The sequence below is a fragment of the Kogia breviceps genome, chromosome 1, assembly GCF_026419965.1.
Source record: "Kogia breviceps isolate mKogBre1 chromosome 1, mKogBre1 haplotype 1, whole genome shotgun sequence".
Classification (NCBI taxonomy): Eukaryota; Metazoa; Chordata; class Mammalia; order Artiodactyla; family Physeteridae; genus Kogia; species Kogia breviceps.
This window is the reverse complement of record NC_081310.1, coordinates 152553250-152574789: the sequence shown is the minus strand read 5'-3', so window position 1 is coordinate 152574789 and position 21540 is coordinate 152553250. Positions and strand designations below refer to the sequence as shown.

At 38.0% G+C, this 21540-nt stretch overlaps 1 protein-coding gene across 5 annotated transcripts in view; it reads right to left on the bottom strand.

Annotated features, from left to right (window-relative positions):
* Nucleotides 1-3458: 3458 nt before the first annotated feature.
* MYSM1 (Myb like, SWIRM and MPN domains 1) overlaps nucleotides 3459-21540 on the bottom strand; it is a 40245-nt gene continuing 22163 nt past the window's right edge. For 2 of the 5 annotated variants that reach the window (XM_067006912.1, XM_067006913.1), the window contains exons 10-19: nucleotides 21378-21455; nucleotides 19819-19907; nucleotides 16075-16129; nucleotides 15677-15727; nucleotides 14881-14955; nucleotides 13840-14028; nucleotides 13016-13148; nucleotides 8601-8706; nucleotides 8365-8422; nucleotides 3459-6435 (exon numbers count right to left, since the gene is read on the bottom strand). In XM_067006912.1, coding sequence (XP_066863013.1) covers nucleotides 6268-6435; nucleotides 8365-8422; nucleotides 8601-8706; nucleotides 13016-13148; nucleotides 13840-14028; nucleotides 14881-14955; nucleotides 15677-15727; nucleotides 16075-16129; nucleotides 19819-19907; nucleotides 21378-21455 — 1002 coding nt within the window. In that variant the 3' untranslated portion in view covers nucleotides 3459-6267. The remainder of the gene's footprint in view (nucleotides 6436-8364; nucleotides 8423-8600; nucleotides 8707-13015; nucleotides 13149-13839; nucleotides 14029-14880; nucleotides 14956-15676; nucleotides 15728-16074; nucleotides 16130-19818; nucleotides 19908-21377; nucleotides 21456-21540) is intronic. The other 3 variants (XM_059053988.2, XM_059053997.2, XM_067006915.1) reach the window with 3 other exon arrangements.

Below are 21540 nucleotides of genomic sequence, written 5' to 3'. Positions count from 1 at the left end.
TTCATTTAGGAGCCTGAATTCAAATTGGTTCTGTAAACAAGATGATGAACATGGCTGTACTACTATGAGAAAAATTAGCTTGTGGAAATTGAAATTTTTTTCTGCAGATACTAACAAAATGTAAGGGGTACATAGATCTTCATCTAGCAATTAAGTACCTAGGAATCTATTCAGAGAAATATTAGAAGTGTGCAAACAAAAATTATTTTTCATAGAAAAATGGGAACATCTAAAGTTCATCAGTTGAAAATTGATCCAATTAATTATGGCAAATCTATATTACAGAATGCTATGCACCTCTTGCAAAGAATGAATAGATGTTTATGTGCTGAGATGGAAAGAAGTCCTCAATAAAAGGACAGACATTGAAGATACATATGTACTGAATATATACAAGTCTGATCCTGTTCTTCTGTTTTTTGAAATTGATAGGTTTTGCAGAAAATAAGGACTGGGAGGTTAAAGACCAGTTAATGAGTTAATTATAAGGTGAGAATTTTGTTAATTTATGCCTTTTGTATCCTTAGTTAGTTGACTGAATGTGAATTACCTTCATAATTAACATCTTCATGTACCTTACCCTCTGGCCAAAGACTCACCACTCTAAATCTTTTTTCATTCCTTACCTCCATGCCTATGCTCTAAGATCACTTCTCTCCGGAATATCTTCCCCAAATGTCATTTTGGTTTAAAGGCGATCTCTTCCAAGCAATCAATCTCACTGCTTACATTCTAGAGAATTCTCATTTATCTAAACACCTCTTACCCTTGAAGTCTTACAGGCATTTATAATCAGTTCCAGTTTGTATCCTAGTGTCTTAGCTACCTATGTCAGGTTTTATGTTTCCCACTTATTAGGGAGTAGGTAGTAGGATTCTTGTGGAAAGAAACCAAGACACTCATCTTTGTGCCCCTACAATGCTCAACAAATGTTTGCTGAATTAAGGGGGCACTGTTTGTAATTCAGTGTGTATGCTGCTAATGATTTAGAAAGCAACCAAATAATTCACTTTACTTTCAAAATTTTATTTATACAGAATCTTCAGAATGTTTCCCTTTAAATTTTACAAGCTGAAACCCCAAAGCTTAAAATCAGATATTTTATGTCACAGTACATAAAATAAAGTACGAGGAGGAGAGTTCAATCATTTTGAGGATAACCTTTCATAATTGTACAAACATTAATATTTACAATATTCTTTATTACAGATATAGACAACATGGCATATTTAAAAGCACAAAATAGTTGAAATCATTATATTTTATTACAGAACATTCCAAAATTCAAACTAATAAAGAAATCCATAAACACTGATAACATTTGGGGAAAACAACAGCAACAGGTTTACCAATAATCATAGTAAACTTATACATAATACACAATTTACACATCAAATCCACAAATTTAAAGATATATATGACTATCTATTTAAATCATGCTAAAATCTAAATACTATTTTATAATCCATAGGTTGAAACAAATGTCCTGTGGTAACCTATGAAACAGGAATACAAACTATAAAATCATAATTAACATACTTCTTAATTCCTAAGAGAGTACTCCCGGAAACCTCAACGACGGCAGATCAGGCATTTTTTGCTGAAATTAAAGTTCTTATGAATATATTCATAAATATAGTCAAAGGTAAAAAATAAAACAACCCAGATATGATGAGTTAATTTTACCATCTCAAATTTAGTTTGGTACAGAGCCCCTGGCATAATCACAGCTTCTCTGGGATATTCTGACCTTCTCCTGACTTAGGGGGGATGACATATTTATTTTTTGCCTTGTTCCAGAAAGGATTTAAGGTAGCTTAAAAGATAAGATTTAGAAAATACCAGAAAGCACAAATTATAGGTTAAATGAAAAAACAGAGTTTGGGGGAACAGCACACATAAAACCATTTAAGAAAAGGTCAGGAATTAAGCTAAAGTATATTACATTATTCTCCACAGTGATTTTCTAGAAATACTGCAAAATATGGTATTAATTTGTAAGAAAACTATAAACCACTGGTAAATTGGAGACGCAGATCAAATTTCTTTGTTAAATTTTATATTAACCCTGATGAAACAGATGATGTTGCAAATGTATGTGCTCTTTTCTTCGTGCTTGTGAGAAAAAAGTTTTCCTAAATGTCATAATCTGTGACTCTAGATTTAGTGCCTAGTTCTGGGTAGAGAAGAGCGTAGGTTTAAAAAAAAAAAAAAAAAAAAAAACATTTGGGTACCCTGACTTAATTTCTACTGAGAAACCCACCAACTGGACGCTTGTTGATGACCTGAGGATGGTAGCTACCTTCCAGGTGGCCAGGTGTCCTACAGCTCTTTTGTAGGGACAGGACAAAGCATCAGTTCTAGGGCCTCCTGACTGTATCAGTTCCTCCAGCTCACTTCATTAGGACCCAGCAAGACAAAGAAGAAGAAGGTAAACTGAAGAGCAGGAAGCCCACTCAGGTTGGCATGCTGGGACCACAGCCTCCTCTGCTGCCCAGATGGTCTGCATGTCACAGCCCTTGCCCCAGTCCTTTGGGGGAGGAAAGTTATGGGCTGGGGCAGCATTAGTCAGCTTCTGGGAAATATGAATGGGTTTGTTCAACTCTATTCTTCAGGCCCTGCTTTCAACACATGACAATGAAGGATCTTGTAACCTATACACTGTCAGGTAAGAAGTGAGGGAGTGAAGATTAAAAAAAAAGGGCTTGAGGGAAATGCAGGAAGAAAAGGTGGAAGGACATGTGACCTGAGTTTCAAAACTATCGATTAAGAATAGAATAAGGGGCTTCCCTGGTGGCGCAGTGGTTGAGAATCCGCCTGCCGATGCAGGGGATACGGGTTCGTGCCCCGGTCCGGGAAGATCCCACATGCCGCGGAGCGGCTGGGCCCGTGAGCCATGGCCGCTGAGCCTGCGCGTCCGGAGCCTGTGCCCCGCAACGGGAGAGGCCACAACAGTGAGAGGCCCGCGTACCACAAAAAAAAAAAAAAAAAAAAAAAGAATAGAATAAAATATCTACCTGAAATATCTACCTGAAAACTGAAGTTAGCCACAGTGGCCTATCGTTTTCTGGGGGATGAATGGTCCCAAGTAACACTCCTGAATTTTGGTCACATCAGTAAAGAACGAAGTTCAAGTCTATGGATCTAAAGCTGAGGGTACTGCAATGTTCTTGGCTGTGTGGCAAAGCTCCTCTAGGGTTTGTGAGGTGGGCTTACAGGGGAGAGGGTAGTGACTGCCATTTTCCCAATAGCACTCTTCATAGTATAGGCAGAGCCAACTTATCTATTAGGCACCAGGTCTCAGACCCATAATACATTTAGAGGCCCCCCAAAATGTTTTAATTTCTTTTAAATTCGTAAGAAAAAAACCCAAACTTTTAGATTTAAGGATGTGTTTATATATAATATAAAATTCATTTTATACAAATGCAATTGTAATAACATTTTTAATTTTTTATGGAAGAAGAGGCCTAAGAAGGCAAAAGTGTCTAAGGCCTATGGAAGTCATAAAGTTGCTTTGAGGGACAATGGTTCAAGGCTAAAATTACAGAGGGGTAAGGAGAGTCTGATCTTGTGGGTCTTATTCCACTGATTTTTCTCTTTTGAATGTTACTTTGGGATTAGATTTTTAAGAGTGCTAGGTCCAATACTAGTGAAGTTATTTGTGTCAATTTCCACCAGGCAAGCTGGAAAAGGAAAATAAATTAAGCTCATTATTTTATTGTCATTGCGCAAAAGAAAGAACCAAATCAGGATGAAGAGACTTGGACGTTTTCAAGTCCCATCTTCACTCTGTAAACATTACTAGAGGTAGGTTTCCCTCTGAGACCTGCCTCCTAAACTTCCTGCATTACACTGCCACCCTCAGCCCTAGACTTCCTCTGTGCTTCTCAAGGCCTGGCTCCTAATGCCCTCAGCAGGCCAAGGTTGGCAGTGACAAGAATGTGGGCACCTGTAGTTACAAAAATGTTTTAAGAATATGATGAGAAAAAAAAAAAAAAAAACAATGAATGAGGGAGGAGGGGAGGAAGATATCAGATTTTAATCTAAAATTACATGATGCAAAAAAAAAAATGGTTAACCAAAATGTTAACTGTGCTTTTTGCTTTTTAAAAAATATTTTCTCATAAATGTACTCTATCATCAGAAAAAAACAGTATTATTTAAAAAGTTGTTCTCTCAAAGCTCTAAACTCTGAATATTACCACCTTTGAGAGCTCCTCATAGTATGGCTTAGGTTACTAAATGTGGTGAACCACTAGCATGCGAGGACCCAGACTGAGAACAGAACTTTTAACAATTTCCACTATTTTCCAACCCCAATTCATCACCATTACTGGGAAATGTCAATCAAGAAAGCTAATTAATACCACTTTCTAGGATCTGTTCCTGATACAATGAAGAAAGTATGTCAAAAGGAAGGGTAGAAAGGAACGAATCACTACCCTTTTACAGAATCACAGACTTTCCGCCCTTGAATTCCAGGTAAAGATTCTGAGGTCCAGAGGGTTATGTGATCTTACCACTTCCGCACAACAAAGCTGGTAAGAGAATCAGGGCAAGAACTCAGGTTTCCTGATTCTTGGTCTATAGCTCTAATAAGCCCAGTCCCAAAAGTAACTGCTTTGTAAGTTATGTTTCACTGTTTATCCTAAATACATATAGAAAAATGGAAAATACTACCATTTTTCTTTAAAAACATTCGTTAATTTGGGAACTGTAACATCTCAGAATACAAGCTCCAGGTGGGTAAGTCGAATAATCAGAGTGAATCATAAGATTTTAGACCTGAAAGGATGCAGGGCAGATAATTTAGACCTCGGTTACATATGAATTTAGGCCCAGAGAAGGTAAAGTATATCCCCCAAATCACAAGGTTGAGTCAAGACCCAGGTCATCTAAACCTGGCTCACTGCTCCTTCCAATACTGACTTATTTTCCTTGGATATTCATTACACCAAAAAAGGTAAAAGTACAGAATCATATACAGATTAGAAGTAATAAAACTGATATTAATAAGAATGCTTGGAGAAAGGACATAAGTCAATTCTTTAGTTAACAGAAGTAAACTAAAATCTATCAGAATAAATCAGGCAGCATGACTACTAACTTTCATGTTAAAACAAATTTAAATGTAAATCACAATTTTTAGTTTTATTGTTGTTTGAAGATGATTCAAGACCTTTCAATGTCTCAGGCTCATGCATTTGAAAATAAATTCTAAATGTCTGCAATTCTCTGGAGCAGGGTTTGGAAGATAATGGCCAGCAACCTGTTTTCTGTGAGGCTCATGAGCTAAGAACGGTTTTAGGTTTTTAAAGGGTTGTTAAAAAGCATACAGAAGAATGTCTGATAGAGATGGTGTGTAGCCTGCAAAGCCTAAGTTACTGACTAACTGCCCCTTTACATAAAAAGTTCACTGACCCCTGTTTTGGATTCAGCAAGTATATGAAACGGGGCTGAATACATAATATGTCCTGGAAGGATTTTTTGTTTTTAAAATTAGATCTGATTTATTTAAGCTTTATTGTAATCTGCCTCTTTCTCCTCATAGCAGGTAGTAGGAAAAAAAAAATGAACATAAGTGGACCTATAGTTGAAGCTTATTATGTTATGTATCTGAAATCCATACAAAATGTTTCAGCTGAAAAAATGGTATATGCTATAGTAGTGTTGTTATACAATAAAATGGAAGCAAATATCTGTAATTAAAAAACTGGTATTTTGATTCTCTCCTTTAGATCTCTTGTCTGTTTTGAAGATTTTCTCCTGATGCCTCCCCTGGCCTCCCACAGCATGTCCTTAGATTCATTAAACCAGCACTTCTCAACCCTGTTAATTACCACTGTGACCACCCACCCGAATCTCATTTGCAACCATAAACAAGCCTCACCAAAACACATGAAAAGAATGGAAGTGCTCCTCATGAGACACAGGTAGCAAAACTGGAATGACTAGTTCAGGGGGAAATAAAAATCTGAGACACAGTGTACTTATCAACCTGAAGACAGCAGGGAGGCCGCCCTTCAGTCCACACCCTGCTGACCCGCAGAGGAGGACTGAGCACCACATATGAAAACAAGTCCAAGTCTGTGTCTCTTTCTTGTCACATGGTTTATGTGGCAAAATTTGGCTTTCGTGAACTAGCAAAAAAAAAGAAAATCAAAGATGTACCACTGTTAACTAAATTACAATAATTTCAAGGCTATAACTCTACTGAAAGTACGGTCTACTGTGTCGCAGTTAAGACGTCTTACTTTAAAATAGTCACGTTAATAGCGCCTTTGGCTCCACAGTGCACTTCTCTTCGGCCACTCCGTTCTCTGGCTGGCTTTTGTAATTGGAAAGGAATAAATTTTCTATTTGAGTCAAGAATTCTTCAGCAATGAAGCAATTGGCCACTTTGCTCAGAGTTTTCCTCAGACACTCCAAAAGCTAGTTGAAAAGAAAAGTTTTATATTTAAACACAAAAAGTGGTAAGAAGAGGGTTTGCATCACTATCCTATTTTATCCCTTTCCAAATCTCCCATTTTCTAATGCTTAAATGAGAAACATTCTCCTTAAAGGTGACTGAGGATAGACTTGTGTTTAATAACTGTACAGCTGAAGTGCAGGAAGCCATTGCTGAGGAATGCTTAGCAAAGCTTGTCCTGAGCCCAGCTCAACAGAAGCAGCACATTCTTCAGTCTGCTACAAATTGTTTGTGGAACTTTCTAGGGGTTCCCAGGACCCCGGTCACCTCCCAACTGCTGTCCATGTCCTCATCTGTGTGCACCCCACCCCCATCCTGGGGCAGCGCCTCTCCCCACAGTGGCCTTAAATCTAGGTGTGTTAGTCCAGCACTTCCTTGGTGAGTAATTCTTTGAGACTGGGGGGTGGTGTGGGCGTCAGGCCTGCCTCTTGCAGGGCCTGGAGCCGGGCCTCTGACTGGCGTTTATCCAGGCCTAGGTGCCAGGAGAGCCGCACTGGGGCCTCCAGAAAGGGTACCAAAAAAGGGTAAGGGCTCTTGTCCCCCAGCAGCTGTAGGGCCTTCTCACAGCGTGCCCCGGACTCCCCAGGGTCCTCCAGCTCCTGGTGGCACACAGCCAGCCCCACCAGGGTCAGCAGAGGGCAGTCTGGGCCCGAGGGGACACCCAGCCGGGCCTGTGGCTGCCAGGCGTTGGCCCAGAGCACCAGGGCCTCGCCGTAGAGGCCAGTGGAGGTGAGGTGCAGTTCCTTTCTGATTTACATAAGGAGATAAAACTGAGATTGCATGTATGATGCTTTCTACTTTGGACAAACTTGTGACTTTGCTTCTTTTTTTAGTAGTTTTATTTATAAAGCCAAGAATCCTATGGGATAAAAATCTATGTTCATAAAAATACAGGATTCTACCATTTCAAAAATAGGATGATAGAGTCTATTTCCTGGGAAATGTGCATATTAATCTTCCAACAGAGCAAAGAAAAAGTGGCTATAATACGAGGGGGTAAAAAATATTAAAAAGAGGGACTTGCCTGGTGGCGCAGTGGTTAAGAATCCACCTGCCAATGCAGGGGACATGGGTTCGATCCCTGGTCCCAGGAGATCCCACGAGCAACTAAGCCTGAGAGCCACAACTACTGAGCCCACGCGCCACACTACTGAAGGCTGCATGCTCTAGGGCCCGCATGCTGCAACCACTGAAGCCCGCCCACCTAGAGCCCGTGCTCCATGACAAAAGAAGCCACTGCAGTAAGAAGCCCACACACTGCAGTAAGAGTAGCCCCGGCTCGCTGCAACCAGAGAAAGCCCACGTGCAGCAATGAAGAACAATGCAGCCAAAAAAAAAAAAATTTAAAAAGAAACTTAATGTTAAAATTTTCTATTCCCAAACTGTTACCAAAGGAAAAAAAGAAAGACCAATGTTGCCAATCTTATTGAAATTCATTATACTCACAGAAACAAAACTAGAAGTGAAATAAAATAATTCAAGACTCTTTTTTCCTACCAGAAAGTTAAATGACCATTTAAATTTAATTGTTAGATTTATACTACCATTTTTAAAAATGATCAATTGTTAAAGCTAAATGGAAACATGGCACTTTTGAATTTAATAAAATAAGAAAAATGTTCTCCATTGTGTACAATAATAATCTGCTAAGAAATTTATCAGCCAACATGGACACATTTTTTCTAAAACAGCATTATTTCTATATGCAAGCATGGGCACCAAAATACATTACTAATTATCTCCTAGAAATTAATTTTAGAAAGGAAAAAGCAATAAAGGAAATACACAGAAAAGTGTATCCACAAACCATTAAGCATCATGGGAAAACACATCAAGATGAATAGCTTTGGAATCTGTGAGCAATGAAACCAATTAAAGTGAAGGCAGCTTACTTTCTGCAAACAAGTCAGGTCAGAATCCCGGCGAAAGATTTTATCCATGGGGACACTGCTGTTGGAAGAAATATGAAAACAAACCAATGAAACAAATACTATAAACGAATCAGTTTTGTAATAAACTATCACTGATGCCATACATCACAATTTTATATTTAACTTGGGTTTTCCCTAAAACGTGATTTAATGAGAAACACTGCAGATGTGCAACCACCTCAAACCACAGTACATACCTCCGGGATAGCCCGTATTTTTCTATTATCCATTTTGTCTTTTCAAGCACTAATCCCCACCGAGGTTCTTCTAACATCTGTTGTACTTCAAATTTATAAGGTAAACCTAGAAAAGCATAAAGCAAGCACATTTTTACATTTTACATTTTGTTAAATCTCCAATCTCCTTTAAATTACTTAAAATTCCCTTCCGTGTTTTCACAACCGCAGCTTGGCAGACCACGTTAAACATAGTGGGCATTCATTAAATATGCACTGCCTGGCTGAACTTGGTTCATCAAGTATATTAATGCCAAGCAATGAATAAAGAAAAGTAAAAGTGCCATTTGCATGACAATTCTATGCAAGGAACTGTGACAGATAAAATGATCACATAATTTATCATCCAAACCAAGACACTTTAGGAGTGAAAGCTGGCACTATTAATAATTGTGCCAGAACCACAGGCTTAAATTGGGATTGACCTAGGCAAACCAAGATATATTCCATCCCAGTGATTTTTTTTTTAAACACATATTATCAAGCTTACAGCACTGCTAATAAGGTAGGTAGCATTATTCCTATTTAACAGATAAAACTGAGGCTGAGACAGGTTGAACAAGCTCTTTCCACTAGTAAAGCAAAGAGCTTGGATTTCAAACCCCACCAGGCTTGCCTGACTTCTGAGCCCACATTCATTCCACCTCCCTCTACGTGCTGATCTAAGACTAGACAGGGGCTAGGTTTAATTCTGGAGAGGCAGTAACTGCACTTGAGTCACACTAAACTCTGGAGGAAACAAGTCCAAGGGGTAGATATCACGTACATAAGTTAGAAAGGAAAAAATACCAAAAGATGAGCCTACTTAGACATTTCTCACATATGTTTCAAAATCTCCATGTAATTATATTTGCAGTATATTAAAGGCTCAGCTGATTCATTACCAAAGGCCGATACCATAATAACACTTATATAATGTTTACTATGTGCCAGGCTTTATAAATAAAGGTGCTTTTTATATAGAGGTAAGGCCAGTTACATGAACTAGCTACCAGTGTTGTCCCCAACGTTTTTTTTTTTTTTTTTTGACGAGGACACTGAGCCACAGAAAGGTTATTAAATAACCTGTTCTTGGACATATCTAATTAGTAAGAGGTAGAGCTAGGATTTGAACCCAGGCAGTCTGGCTCAAGTTTATGTTCTTAATGTTTACATTATACTGCCTCTCAACTTGCATTTTTGCCATCGCAGGCTTTTCGAGTAAACAAAATGTCAGCAAATCAGAAGGTATTAGGGAAAGTATTAAGAAAAAAATCATAATTCTACTTCCACACAATACAAGCATAATTTGTCAATGTGCCCCAAAAAGGCTTTTTTCTCCCAATTTTTTTTCAGGTGTATGGAAGGAGAGAAAGGAACAGCAAGCCTGATGATAACTGATCTTTTTTCATTTCTCAATTCTCTTCCATTTCATTTTCCCCCTTCAGGAACTTAAGAAGAGTGACACATTATAGTACACAAGCTATTACACAAACTCCTTTTGTGATTAAATGATTGTTAAATGATTGTTAAATCATTTACTTGATATGTTTTGATTACCTACTAAGCACAGACAATAGCTATGATCGTAACTTACGATCATATCAATAATAGGTCTATTTTAGACCTATTATTTACTAAGCACTTCACATACATTACCGACAGTCTCTACAACCTCCTGTAAGCAAGTTAATAATTTTTTCTCATTTTACAGATTTGGCAAATGAGAATGAGAGGGATTAAGTAACCTGCCCAAGGTAAAGTAACTAATAAATATCAGAGCTGGGATCTGAATCCAGCTAAGCAACTCCTACTCTTAATGAAAGTAAAAAATGAGACTAAAAGAGAGGTAAATAAATAAATACATTTTCAGTCTGTGCTCATTAAAAAACCATGAAAATACACACACACACAACACATCACACACCTCTATTTGGTATTAAGAATATTTTCTAAGTTAAAAAAACGGCACTAAAACCAGTAAAAATTTCTTTTTGTACTGATTATTTTTTGATATGCTTATTATTTTTTAAAATTGAGGTATAATTTACAATGTTGTGTTATTTTCAAGTGTATAGCAAAGTGATTCAATTATACATGTATGTACTGATTATTTTTATCCACTAAAGTGTCAGAATAAAACAAATCACTAAGTATATTTCTGTCCTATTACAAACAGAGAAAATGATTAACCATTAGACATACTGTAAAGATAGGATTTGGGCACACACCTCATAGAGGGGGAAAAAAGAATGAATCAATGAATGAACAAATAAATAAGTAAAGGACCCAGTTCAAAGTACTGTAACACAAGGTATCCCAGGGCTTCTAGGAAATTTTAATTCTTGAACCAGAAGGTTTCCAAGAGGAGCAAAGAGAAGAACCGAGGATTAAGACCTAACAAGCAGTGTTAACAACGGTCAAGTCAAGTAAGAGGCAGCTCTGCCCAAGAGAACTTTCTGCAATGATGATAATGTGGAATACTTGTGTGTTGTGACACTAGCTTATTCAAGAATCCAGCACTGTGCCCGCTAATCTTTCGGGTGATTCTTTCCCGTTTGGGGTAGTCTGTTCACACACATGCACTGGTCTTTGTCTTGCTAAATAGTAAATTTGAACCTTCTACAAATCTTTGGAGTCTGCTCTCTAGGCAGCTTTGTGCTCTCTGGTACAATGTCTTGCAAATTTAGTTGCCCTGGTCTCCTTGCTCTTACCTCCATCACCTCAACTCAGAGTCTGCTAGGCTCTGGGCGGGTTTCTCTGCCTTGTGCCACACCTGGAAGTTCTTTTAAGTCAATAAGCTAGGTTAACTTGGGCTCACTTTATTTGTTTCCCATCTCTCAGGAATCATATTCTTTCACTGTTTGACGTTATATCCTAAATACCACTGTTCTCTATATTTTGTCCAGTTTTTTGGTTGTTTCAGACAGGTCCTTGTTACTTCATTTTGGCCAGCAGTAGGATTCTAGGAACTGTATTTTAAATTTCATTTAATTCTAATTAATTTAAACAGTCACACGTAGCCATGTGTGACTGTATTAGACAGCATCAGAGTAGAGGCTCACTCCCCAAATCTAGCAGAATGTGACATGAGACATGGTTTAAATTGAGAACAAGTTCATTGTGATTCTTCCTTTTGTTAACTTTTTGTAAAATTATACTGGCGTAAAGAATGATGTATATATGTGATATGTTCATAATGGGCATTTTGGACTAAAGTTAATGTCAATACTATTCATTCAACAAAAACCTATAGAGCACTGACCACTCCTTAGGTGTAAGGCAATTGATTAGGTACTACAGGAGATACAAAGAAGACATAGTTCCTGCTCTTTGGGGCTCACAATTTGGGCTAAATAAATAAATTATATTAAAACATGAAAGCAACCATGAAGGCAGGAAACAAATGTTGCAGGTGCACAAAGAATAGAGCAACTAATAGTAAATGACATGAGGGGTGGTAGTGCTGGGTTCTTTACCAAAGAGGGTATTTTTGTGACATTATTAAGAGAGGGTATCTGAGTGACATTATTAAGAATGAAGAAATTAATTTGTTAAACATTCATTTAGTACCTACTTTATGCCAGGCCCTGTGCTAGAAACTGAGAATAGAAAAATGAGTACAATATCATATCTACCTGCAAGGGGCTCATGAGCTAATGGGGAAGAGTATAATGTAGAGTGACAGTATCCAGAGAGGAGAGTCAACTAGAGCAGTGGTATTAAGGATGAAAAGAGAGTATCCTAGAGATATAATTGTTTCCTCTAACCTTTTCCTTCCATCCACACTCGCTTCTTACACTCCCCTACTTTTCCTAGTCTGCTACACTAATTCTCTATCCAGCCAGAGTTGATTGAACAGCACTGGACATAAATCCCACAGGAACCAAGTCATATGATGGGCTAAACCAACCAAATTCCTTCTTTAGAGAGACAGATATAAAAATAGTTAGGCACTGTTGAGCCTAAACTGGGAGATCATGGATAGCTAGTGGTAGGGTGGTCATTACTCTTTATTATTATTTCGTTTGAATGTCATTGCAGAGAAAGCCAATCTGCATTTATCAAGAATTTTCAAGAGAACAGAAAAGACTTTGTCTGTTTTGCTTACTGCAATGTCTCCAGGACCTAATAGACACACACTGCTTGGCCGTAAGTTTTCTCTACATTGTAATGTTTTTGCCCAGTGGCCATGGTAACACAGTGGGAACTTTAATGCAGAAGGAAATCATAAAAGGAAAGAGGGTGGCTGCACTACATGGTATGCAAACAGTGATTCCCTAGTAGAGGACACAAAACTTTTCCATCAAATTGCTTTCAACAGGTATAAATTCTGTGATTTGTAAGATTCAAAAAAAATCAAAGTAGAAGTAGGATTGTTTTTGTTGAAAACTTACGATAAGAGCCATCTTGGCTAATTTCATCACTTATAACCAGGCAGGTAATCTGAGAATAAGGTAAAGGATTATTTCTATTATAAGGACTAACAATCATTCCAATGAACTTTGCACCGCCTCTGGAGAAGTAACTCTACAATTTAAAAAAAAGTATAATTAGTTTCAACCACATAAATTTAAAAGTCAGTATTTACCCATACCAACATTTTAAACATCCAACAGAGGAAAAGGGAATGCAAAAGTGTGTTAAAAACTTCACTTCCAAACAGCAACTAAATTTATTCTATACCCTAAAAATTTCAGGCCAAAACATGTCCAACCCAACCTGAACAGATCCTTTTATTTTTTTAAAGATCACCCTTAAAAAGATCACCTGGCCTGCAAAATGTATATTTGCGATGAATACATTTACAAATTATTCACTAGCCCCTCAGCTGTAATCTTTATCTATATGGTAATAATTTACAAACAGCTGCCTACAGCAGAAACATTCATATATCAAACATAAAATTCCAGAATAAAACAAAACTGTTTTTTCCAGAGGTGCAAAATATATTATATTTCCAATTATTTCAATTGTACCCAGTCCCTGTCTTAGTTATCTCCATCATTTTTAAAGGCTCTGGGGGGAATTATCACTGTTACTTTGATGGCTTGTCTATATTAAACAGAATAGCTAATTTTCTAAATGTTTAAATAAACATGTATTACTCTTGTAATCACTTTGCTAGAAATGTTAAAAGTATATTTATTTAACAGAAAATGAGAGGGGAGAAAATGTGCAATTATTCACAGACTACATACAAAAAGACCTATAAACACACCTGGTATTTGGCTTGAGTGTCAATATCTCGTAAGGAAGGATTAGGATCAAAGGCAGGATGAGAATGATACCATCCAATAACACTATAGCCCCTGACAGCCAAGGTTTCCGAGGCTTGTGTTTGTGAGACAGGATCCATCTCACACTGTAGTCCTGTACTCAGACTGTTACATGGTTCTGCTGCACAGACCTACAAAGGATTAATCCTTAAATGATTATACTGAAATCCTGTTAATTCTATTGTTTCAGTCCTTTCATACACAGATACAGAAACTTTTTAAAGCCAAGCCTTTTATCTGCCTATATAATAGGCGGCCTTTAACTTTCAAACAAATTACTCTCCAAAAGTGTGATTGTATGCAAGGAACTCAAAATCCATTTTCCTACTCAAGACAAGTTACGGGTTAGTATTCCAGGTCGGCCTGTATAGTATCTGTATAAACACAGTCTTTTGATGACCACTATAACTTATGATAATAATTTCTAGCAAAATGATGTATGCCAAGTTTCAATAATAAGGTTAGCATATGTTTCCTGGTCTCTGGCCTCTTAGGAGTTGAAGCTTTTTTTTTTTTTTTTTTTTTTTTTTGTGGTACGCGGGCCTCTCACTGTTGTGGCCTCTCCCCTTGCGGAGCGCAGGCTCCGGATGCGCAGGCTCAGCGGCCATGACTCACGGGCCCAGCCGCTCCGCGGCATATGGGATCTTCCCAGACCGGGGCACGAACCCGTGTCCCCTGCATCAGCAGGCGGATTCTCAACCACTGCGCCACCAGGGAAGCCCGGAGTTGAAGCTTTTTATTGGCAAAGGCAATGAAGAACTAAGGCCTGGTAATGTTCCCTCTTTCTCAGTGGTAAAAAGAAACAGGTGCTCAATATATAGAATGTTCAGCCACCTCTGGGAATATATAACTGTCCACATTTGCATATTCTCATTTATATCATAGATAAGGTTTATATGTTAATTATACACACTGAAATCTATAAAAATATTTGGTATGGCAGCAGGACTAAATAATTTAAAAAATTTTAAGAGAAAACTTACCTCGACTATCTTATCAACTTCTGAGTATCTTCCTCCTAACAGACCAATCACTTCTGCCATAGAAACATGAGCATGCTAAAAGAAATACAAGATAGACTTAGCCCAAACATACAAACCAAACCCAGCTGACCAAAAAAATCAGAATAAATCTCACTTATCATAGGAGAGTCATTTACAAGTATGGTAATTATGCTTCTCTAAAATGAAGCAGCATAGTAGAGGAACCAGATGCTAGGCTCAGCACACAGAGACTTAAGATTTTAGACCTATCTGTACTGCCAGCTGAGAGGCTTTGAACCAAACATTGAAACACTCCAAGACGCCATTTTTTTCATTTACAAAATGAAGATACCATTTGCTCCCCTACGGAGGAAAGGTATCATAAGGATACAAAGTGAAAATCACTCTGGATCCTCCTACAGAAAACACCATAAACACACACAACCACTGGAGATCTCTGTAGTTTAGTGCAAAACAAGGAGTCTCCAAATTATAAGAGTTGTGCTTTGTTGCAGTTATCTAGAAGGCAGCAGACAAGAATACTAGGAAATTAAAATAGGGTTAATGATGATAAACAGTCTGCAAAAACTCACATTAATTTATTTTCTCTAAAATATGGAAACATGCAATTGTTTGGCTTTTCTCCAAAAGAAAAGACTTATTTTTTAGATTCCTTGTAAAGGAGGATAGTTAAGATCCAAAATACACGTCTTCCATACTCTCTCTTATGCCTGCAATAAAAATACACAAGAATAGAAATCAGAATAACTAAGTAAACACAATATAATATCCTTACCAAATCCATTATTAAAAGTGCTTCTGAAGCCACTTTCACCTGAAATGGCTCCTGAAATATAAAAAAAAAAAAAAAAAAATGGGGGAGCATAAAAATAGAGATTCTGTTCTTCCTATCAGAATGCCCACCCTTTTCTCCTTTATCTATCACACCAAGTTCTCACCACCAACCAAGGCTCAGCACAAATCAGACTTTTAAAGAAATATATGTATAATTCAAAGCCCTAGCATGGAGAAATTCTTTTCTTATTTTCCATCTGTATCACTCATCTGACCTTCAGTGTACCCTGCCTTATCCAACCTTCCTTATACACATGCCTTGAACACACAGAAAAAGAAATATTTCATGTCTGAGAGGAGGGTATTATTTACGGTCATTCAGTGATGAATAAGTAGTACCTGCTTTTCTTCACTGAAAAAATTACAAGGTATCAGTTGGAAGGGATCGAATGAGCTGGAAAAGGAAAAAGAAAAAAAAAATCATTCCTAATATAATTTCAATAACATAATCAGGAAAATAACATTCATTTACAAATTTGAAAATGTGTACCAATAATCTAAACCTAAATTCTGTCTGAGTGAAAAAATATTAAACTAGGAGAACTTCTTGTGATACAACCCTTTTGAAAGCACTGTTCTTTCGGATTTCATTAAAAATTTGGGAAACATGACCTTTGGGAAAAAGTAATCTTGTTGTCTTAATTTCTTTTAACACCCAAAGAGGAGAACATTATAAATGGCCAGACACGTGTCCTACATTGAAAGTTGGTTTCAAAAGTTCAATGAAAACCTAACCCTGACATAAGATAGAAAAGAAAGTTCAAGAAAGATGGAAGGTGGGTTTCCCTGGTGGCGCAGTGGTTAAGAATCCGCCTGCCAATGCAGGGGACACACAGGTTCAAGCCCTGGTCCAGAAAGATCCCACATGCCACGCAGCAACTAAGCCCGTGAGCCACAACTACTGAGCCTGTGCTCTAGAGCCCACGAGCCACAACTACTGAAGCCCGCGCGCCTAGAGCCCATGCTCTGCAACAAAAGAAGCCACTGCAGTGAGAAGCCCGCACACCACAATGAAGAGTAGCCCCTGCTCTCATCAACTAGAGAAAACCCGTGTGCAGCAGCGAAGACCCAATGCAGCCAAAAATAAATTTTTAAAGAAAGAAAGATGGAAGTTTCTCAGAAACACTTCTGTCAGTACAATGTGTTCAGCATAGTAGGGACTCAGTATTTGTTGAATGAATAAATGACAAACAGTTCTGTTAAAGAAATTACTGGATATTGAAAGTTCTATGATAAACTCATCTTTTAAAATGAAAAAGTATAAAAGATGGAAAGAGGGACACCTAAGCAAGGCTAGATACAAAAGCATGTGTAAATCTGAGAGAAATATTAGAAAGGCTTTGACCAATAAAGAATTGAGGTTTGAGAAAAATATTTAAAGTGTTTTTAGGCTACGGTCAGAGAAAACAAACAAACAGCGAACATGTTCATTTTAACAACTGGAAAAGAGCAGAACTATTTAGTTCCTATTCTACCAGACACTTAGTGCTAGGAGATCAGACACTTTGTTTTGCTGAATACTGTATTGCAAGTACCTAGAACAGTGCTTGACACACAGTAGGCATTCAAAAAGTGTTTGCTGGGCTTCCCAGGTGGCGCAGTGGTTGAGAGTCCACCTGCCGATGCAGGGGACACGGGTTCACGTGCCGGTCCGGGAGGATCTCACATGCCGCGGAGCGGTTGGGCCCGTGAGCCATGGCCGCTGAGCCTGCACATCCGGAGCCTGTGCTCCGCAACGGGAGAGGGCACAGTGGTGAGAGGCTCGCGTACCACAAAAGAAGAAAAAAAAATTTTTTTCCTGAATAAGGAAGATCTTCAAGTTAGCAAGTGCTTAGTCAATGCAAATAAGAAGAAATGAAAGGTCAAGATAGATGAGAAAACAGAAAGCAAGCATAAGCATCCCAGAGCACTTTGAAGAACCATCATGTGAAACCACCATCACCGCCCCCCCCCCCCTTTTTTTTTTTTTTTTTTTTTTTTTTGCATTACGCGGTCCTCTCACTGTTGTGGCCTCTCCCCTTGCAGAGCACAGGCTCCGGACGCGCAGGCTCAGCGGCCATGGCTCACGGGCCCAGCTACTCCGCGGCATGTGGGATCCTCCCAGACCGGGGCACGAACCCGTGTCCCCTGCATCGGCAGGCGGACTCGCAACCACTGCGCCACCAGGGAAGCCCCCATCAACCCTTTTTGAGGAACCATAGAGAATGAAAAAATTATTGGAGGACTAGGAATAGGCAATTATTGGGCCTGTTTTCAAAACACACAAAAAAAGCAGAGGAATTAAATGTTGAGTATCAGGAAAATTCTAGAAAAGGTTATTCAACAGCTGATTTGTGAGCCTTTAGCAAGTGAAGAGGTGACTACTAAGAACAATAATGGGTTCATGAAAATGTAAGTCATGACAGGTACACCTATATTTCATTTTTGATAGGAATGATCTGCTAGAAACTAGCAGACTTATAAAGACTCAAATATATTGTTACTAAATGTAAGCAAGACATCTGCTATGATTATTCTTCTGCATAAGATGAAGAAATAGAGTTAATTGTGGTAATATATAGCTCATTGAACAATGATGTCTGAGGTTTACATTTATCTCAGTTAAACATTTTAATCAGTGATCAATGGTAGAAAAGGCAAGCTTATTGAAATGTTGATTCAAAGCTTCGAAAAGTGGATCTGGATTCAAAAAGGTCCTCACAAACTGGAAGAGTGACTTGAAATTACAATAAGTATTTCTCACATTCAGATTCAGAAAATCAAATGTGTGGACACTAGATGAGTCCTAGCTTACGGACAACTGTATTTTCTTAACACAGTTAATCTCATTTATTCTCACAACTCTAAGTTTTCATTTTAATTTTAGAGAGGTGATATATAATGTAATGGTTAGGAGTATGGATTCTTAAGCCTTAATGCCTGGGTTAAATCTCAACACCACCATTAACAAGCATGGGCAAGTCACACAACCTCTTTGTGCCTCTAAGTTTCCTCATCTATAAAACGGGAATGATCTTAACTACTTCATAGGGTTGTTATGAGGATTAAATAAGTTAATATATATGAAGTGCTTAAAACATAGCCAACAGTGTTAGCTATTATAGATATTACTTTATAAATGAGGACCCAAGGCTTATAAAGGCTTTGTGTAACTTACCCAGGGACATACAACTGGTTGAGTGTTAGGGCTCTTTCCATTGAAAATAACCAAGTGGCATTCCTGGATGTCTTGTTTTAAAGGGACACTGACAAAACTATAGTCTATTTCATGGGTCATCTGCAGGAAGTGAGGGTCTACAAAATCAAGGCATTTAACTTATTTGGTGACCCTTATTTGGTGACCCTAGTTACAAGTTAAGTATTTCAAATTATTAAAGAAAAAACCTAACATTCAGCATCAATCAAAGAGAGAACTAGTCATGAGGTTACCTGTTCATAATGTCTATGGAGTTAAATGACCACCTGTCACAAACAAGGCCCTCTTACAACATGTGTTGGATCCTATATTCACTGAACATGAACAAATTAACACTTTTGCTCAAGGTCTCCCAAATTAATAATCAGTGAAATAAAAAATTTCAGCAGTATTTTTTAAAAATTTATTTATTTTATTCTATTTATTTATTGTTTCTGGCTGTGTTGGGTCTTCGTTGCTGTGTACGGGCTATTCTCTGGTTGCAGCGAGCAGGGGCTACTCTTCATTTCGTTGCACAGGCTTCTCATCGTGGTGGCTTCTCTTGTTGCAGAGCACGGGCTCTAGGTGCGTGGGCTTCAGTAGTTGTGGCATGCAGGCTCAGTAGTTGTGGCTCGTGGGTTCTAGAGTGCAGGCTCAGTAGTTGTGGCACACAGGTTTAGTTGCTCTGCGGCATGCGGGATCTTCCCGGACCAGGGATCGAACCCGTGTTCCCTGCACTGGCAGGTGAATTCTCAACCACTGCACCACCAGGGAAGCCCCTTCAACAGTATTTTTAAACTTAATGTGCACAATGTAATGTTGCAATATCAGATATCCCTTCCATACATTTTCTAATCATTTGTGATAAGTTTAAAAAAAAATCACACTTATATAATGTCACACTATACCTTTTTGTTGGCCTTGGCACTTTTGAAGATTTACCAGGTTTGCATTTTTCCTCTTCTCTTCTTCTTGCCAACTCCTCAGCAGAGAGATGCTAAAAAAAAAAAACAAATAATACCATTTGATCAAAGAGTCCATCAACCACTGAGAGGGAAAGTTAATAAAGAGACACCACAGCATAAAGCTAAAGAGCACAGATTCGGCAGAGAGAATGCCTGTCTCTGCTACTTACTAGCTGGGTGACCCTGGCCAAGTTACTGAAGCTTTCTGTGTTTCAGTTTTCCTCATCTTTAAAATGAGAACAATAATAGTAATAATAACAATGTCATGATGTTATTGTGAAGATTAAATGAGTTAATGTTTCCAAAATATTGACAATAATGTCTGACACAGTAAGTCCTTTATAAATATAAAATAAAATAATTCTCTTTCATTTCATTTCTATTACCAATCTTATATGCCAGCCCTTATGAACTGTGTACCTTTTCCGGAATATATCTGGTATTTTCCTATGTCTGTACCTTTGTTTATGCCTCTCCTTTAGCTTGGAGTTCCCTCATCCACATTTCCACATTTTGAGATTCTCCTGCTCATCCTTCAAGTCACAGATGAAAAATCACATCTTCTGTGAAACCTTCCCTGATCACATCCTTTGGGAGGACCTTATATTTCTTGGGACCAATCTCATGGAACTTACCATAGGTTTTATCTTTCCTACTAGAAATGTAAGTTCCTGGTAGGCAGGAACCATGTGTTACTAACTGTTGTGCCTACAACAATGCTCAGATGTGAGGCTGGGGGCAGGGAATGGGGAAGAGAAAGAAGAGAACTAACATTTACTGAGTACCTGGTGCATGCAAAGGCTCACTGAGTACCGAGTATTAGGACCTTCATACATTTTATTTCACTTAATTCTCACAACAATCTTTGAGGGAGATGTTATTATCCACACTTCATAAATAAAGCCCTGAGATTCGGTACAGTTACCCAAGGTAACAAAGCCAGTAAGTACACATTCACATATTATTTCCATTTGACTGCACTGGTTGTTCACAAATTATATATGCACAGAATACATTTGTGTGTGCGCTCGTGTGTGCACACATACACACATATACTCACTGCCTATGTTTCTTTTTAGGACCATAATTATTGTTAGTAGAAATAATACTTTAATATTTGTAATTCAATTTATGTCTAATGCATGGAACAATATTTTAATCTATATATCAGAACATCATTCAATGACTTTACTGAAATGAATAGGGCACAATTCCCTGGCACCTTGGCAGATATTCTGGAGCTAGAGACCAGAATATAGAGACAGATAATCAAAGTTCTGAAAATTAGTCAAACTCCTAGTTAAGTGTACTATCAGTGCCTTCTTTGTTGTCTACTGATGACTTCTAGACAAACTAATTAACATGGGAAAGATATATATATATATATATATATATATATACCAAAAAAAACCACAAGTGTAATATATGTGACATTAAGATATACAAATGTATACTGACAAAACAACTTTCACTTTTGAGTCATCTGAAGGGATCAAAGTTACCTCAAACGTTTGTCCTTCTAACTCTTTTGCATCACACCAATTTCCCCATGGGTCTCGGACCCTACGTCTCCTTGTGCGCTGTGATGACGTTAAAAATAAAGCAAAAGGTCACAAGATTAGCTTGGAGAAATCACAGCACATTAATACACAAAACCAAAATGAT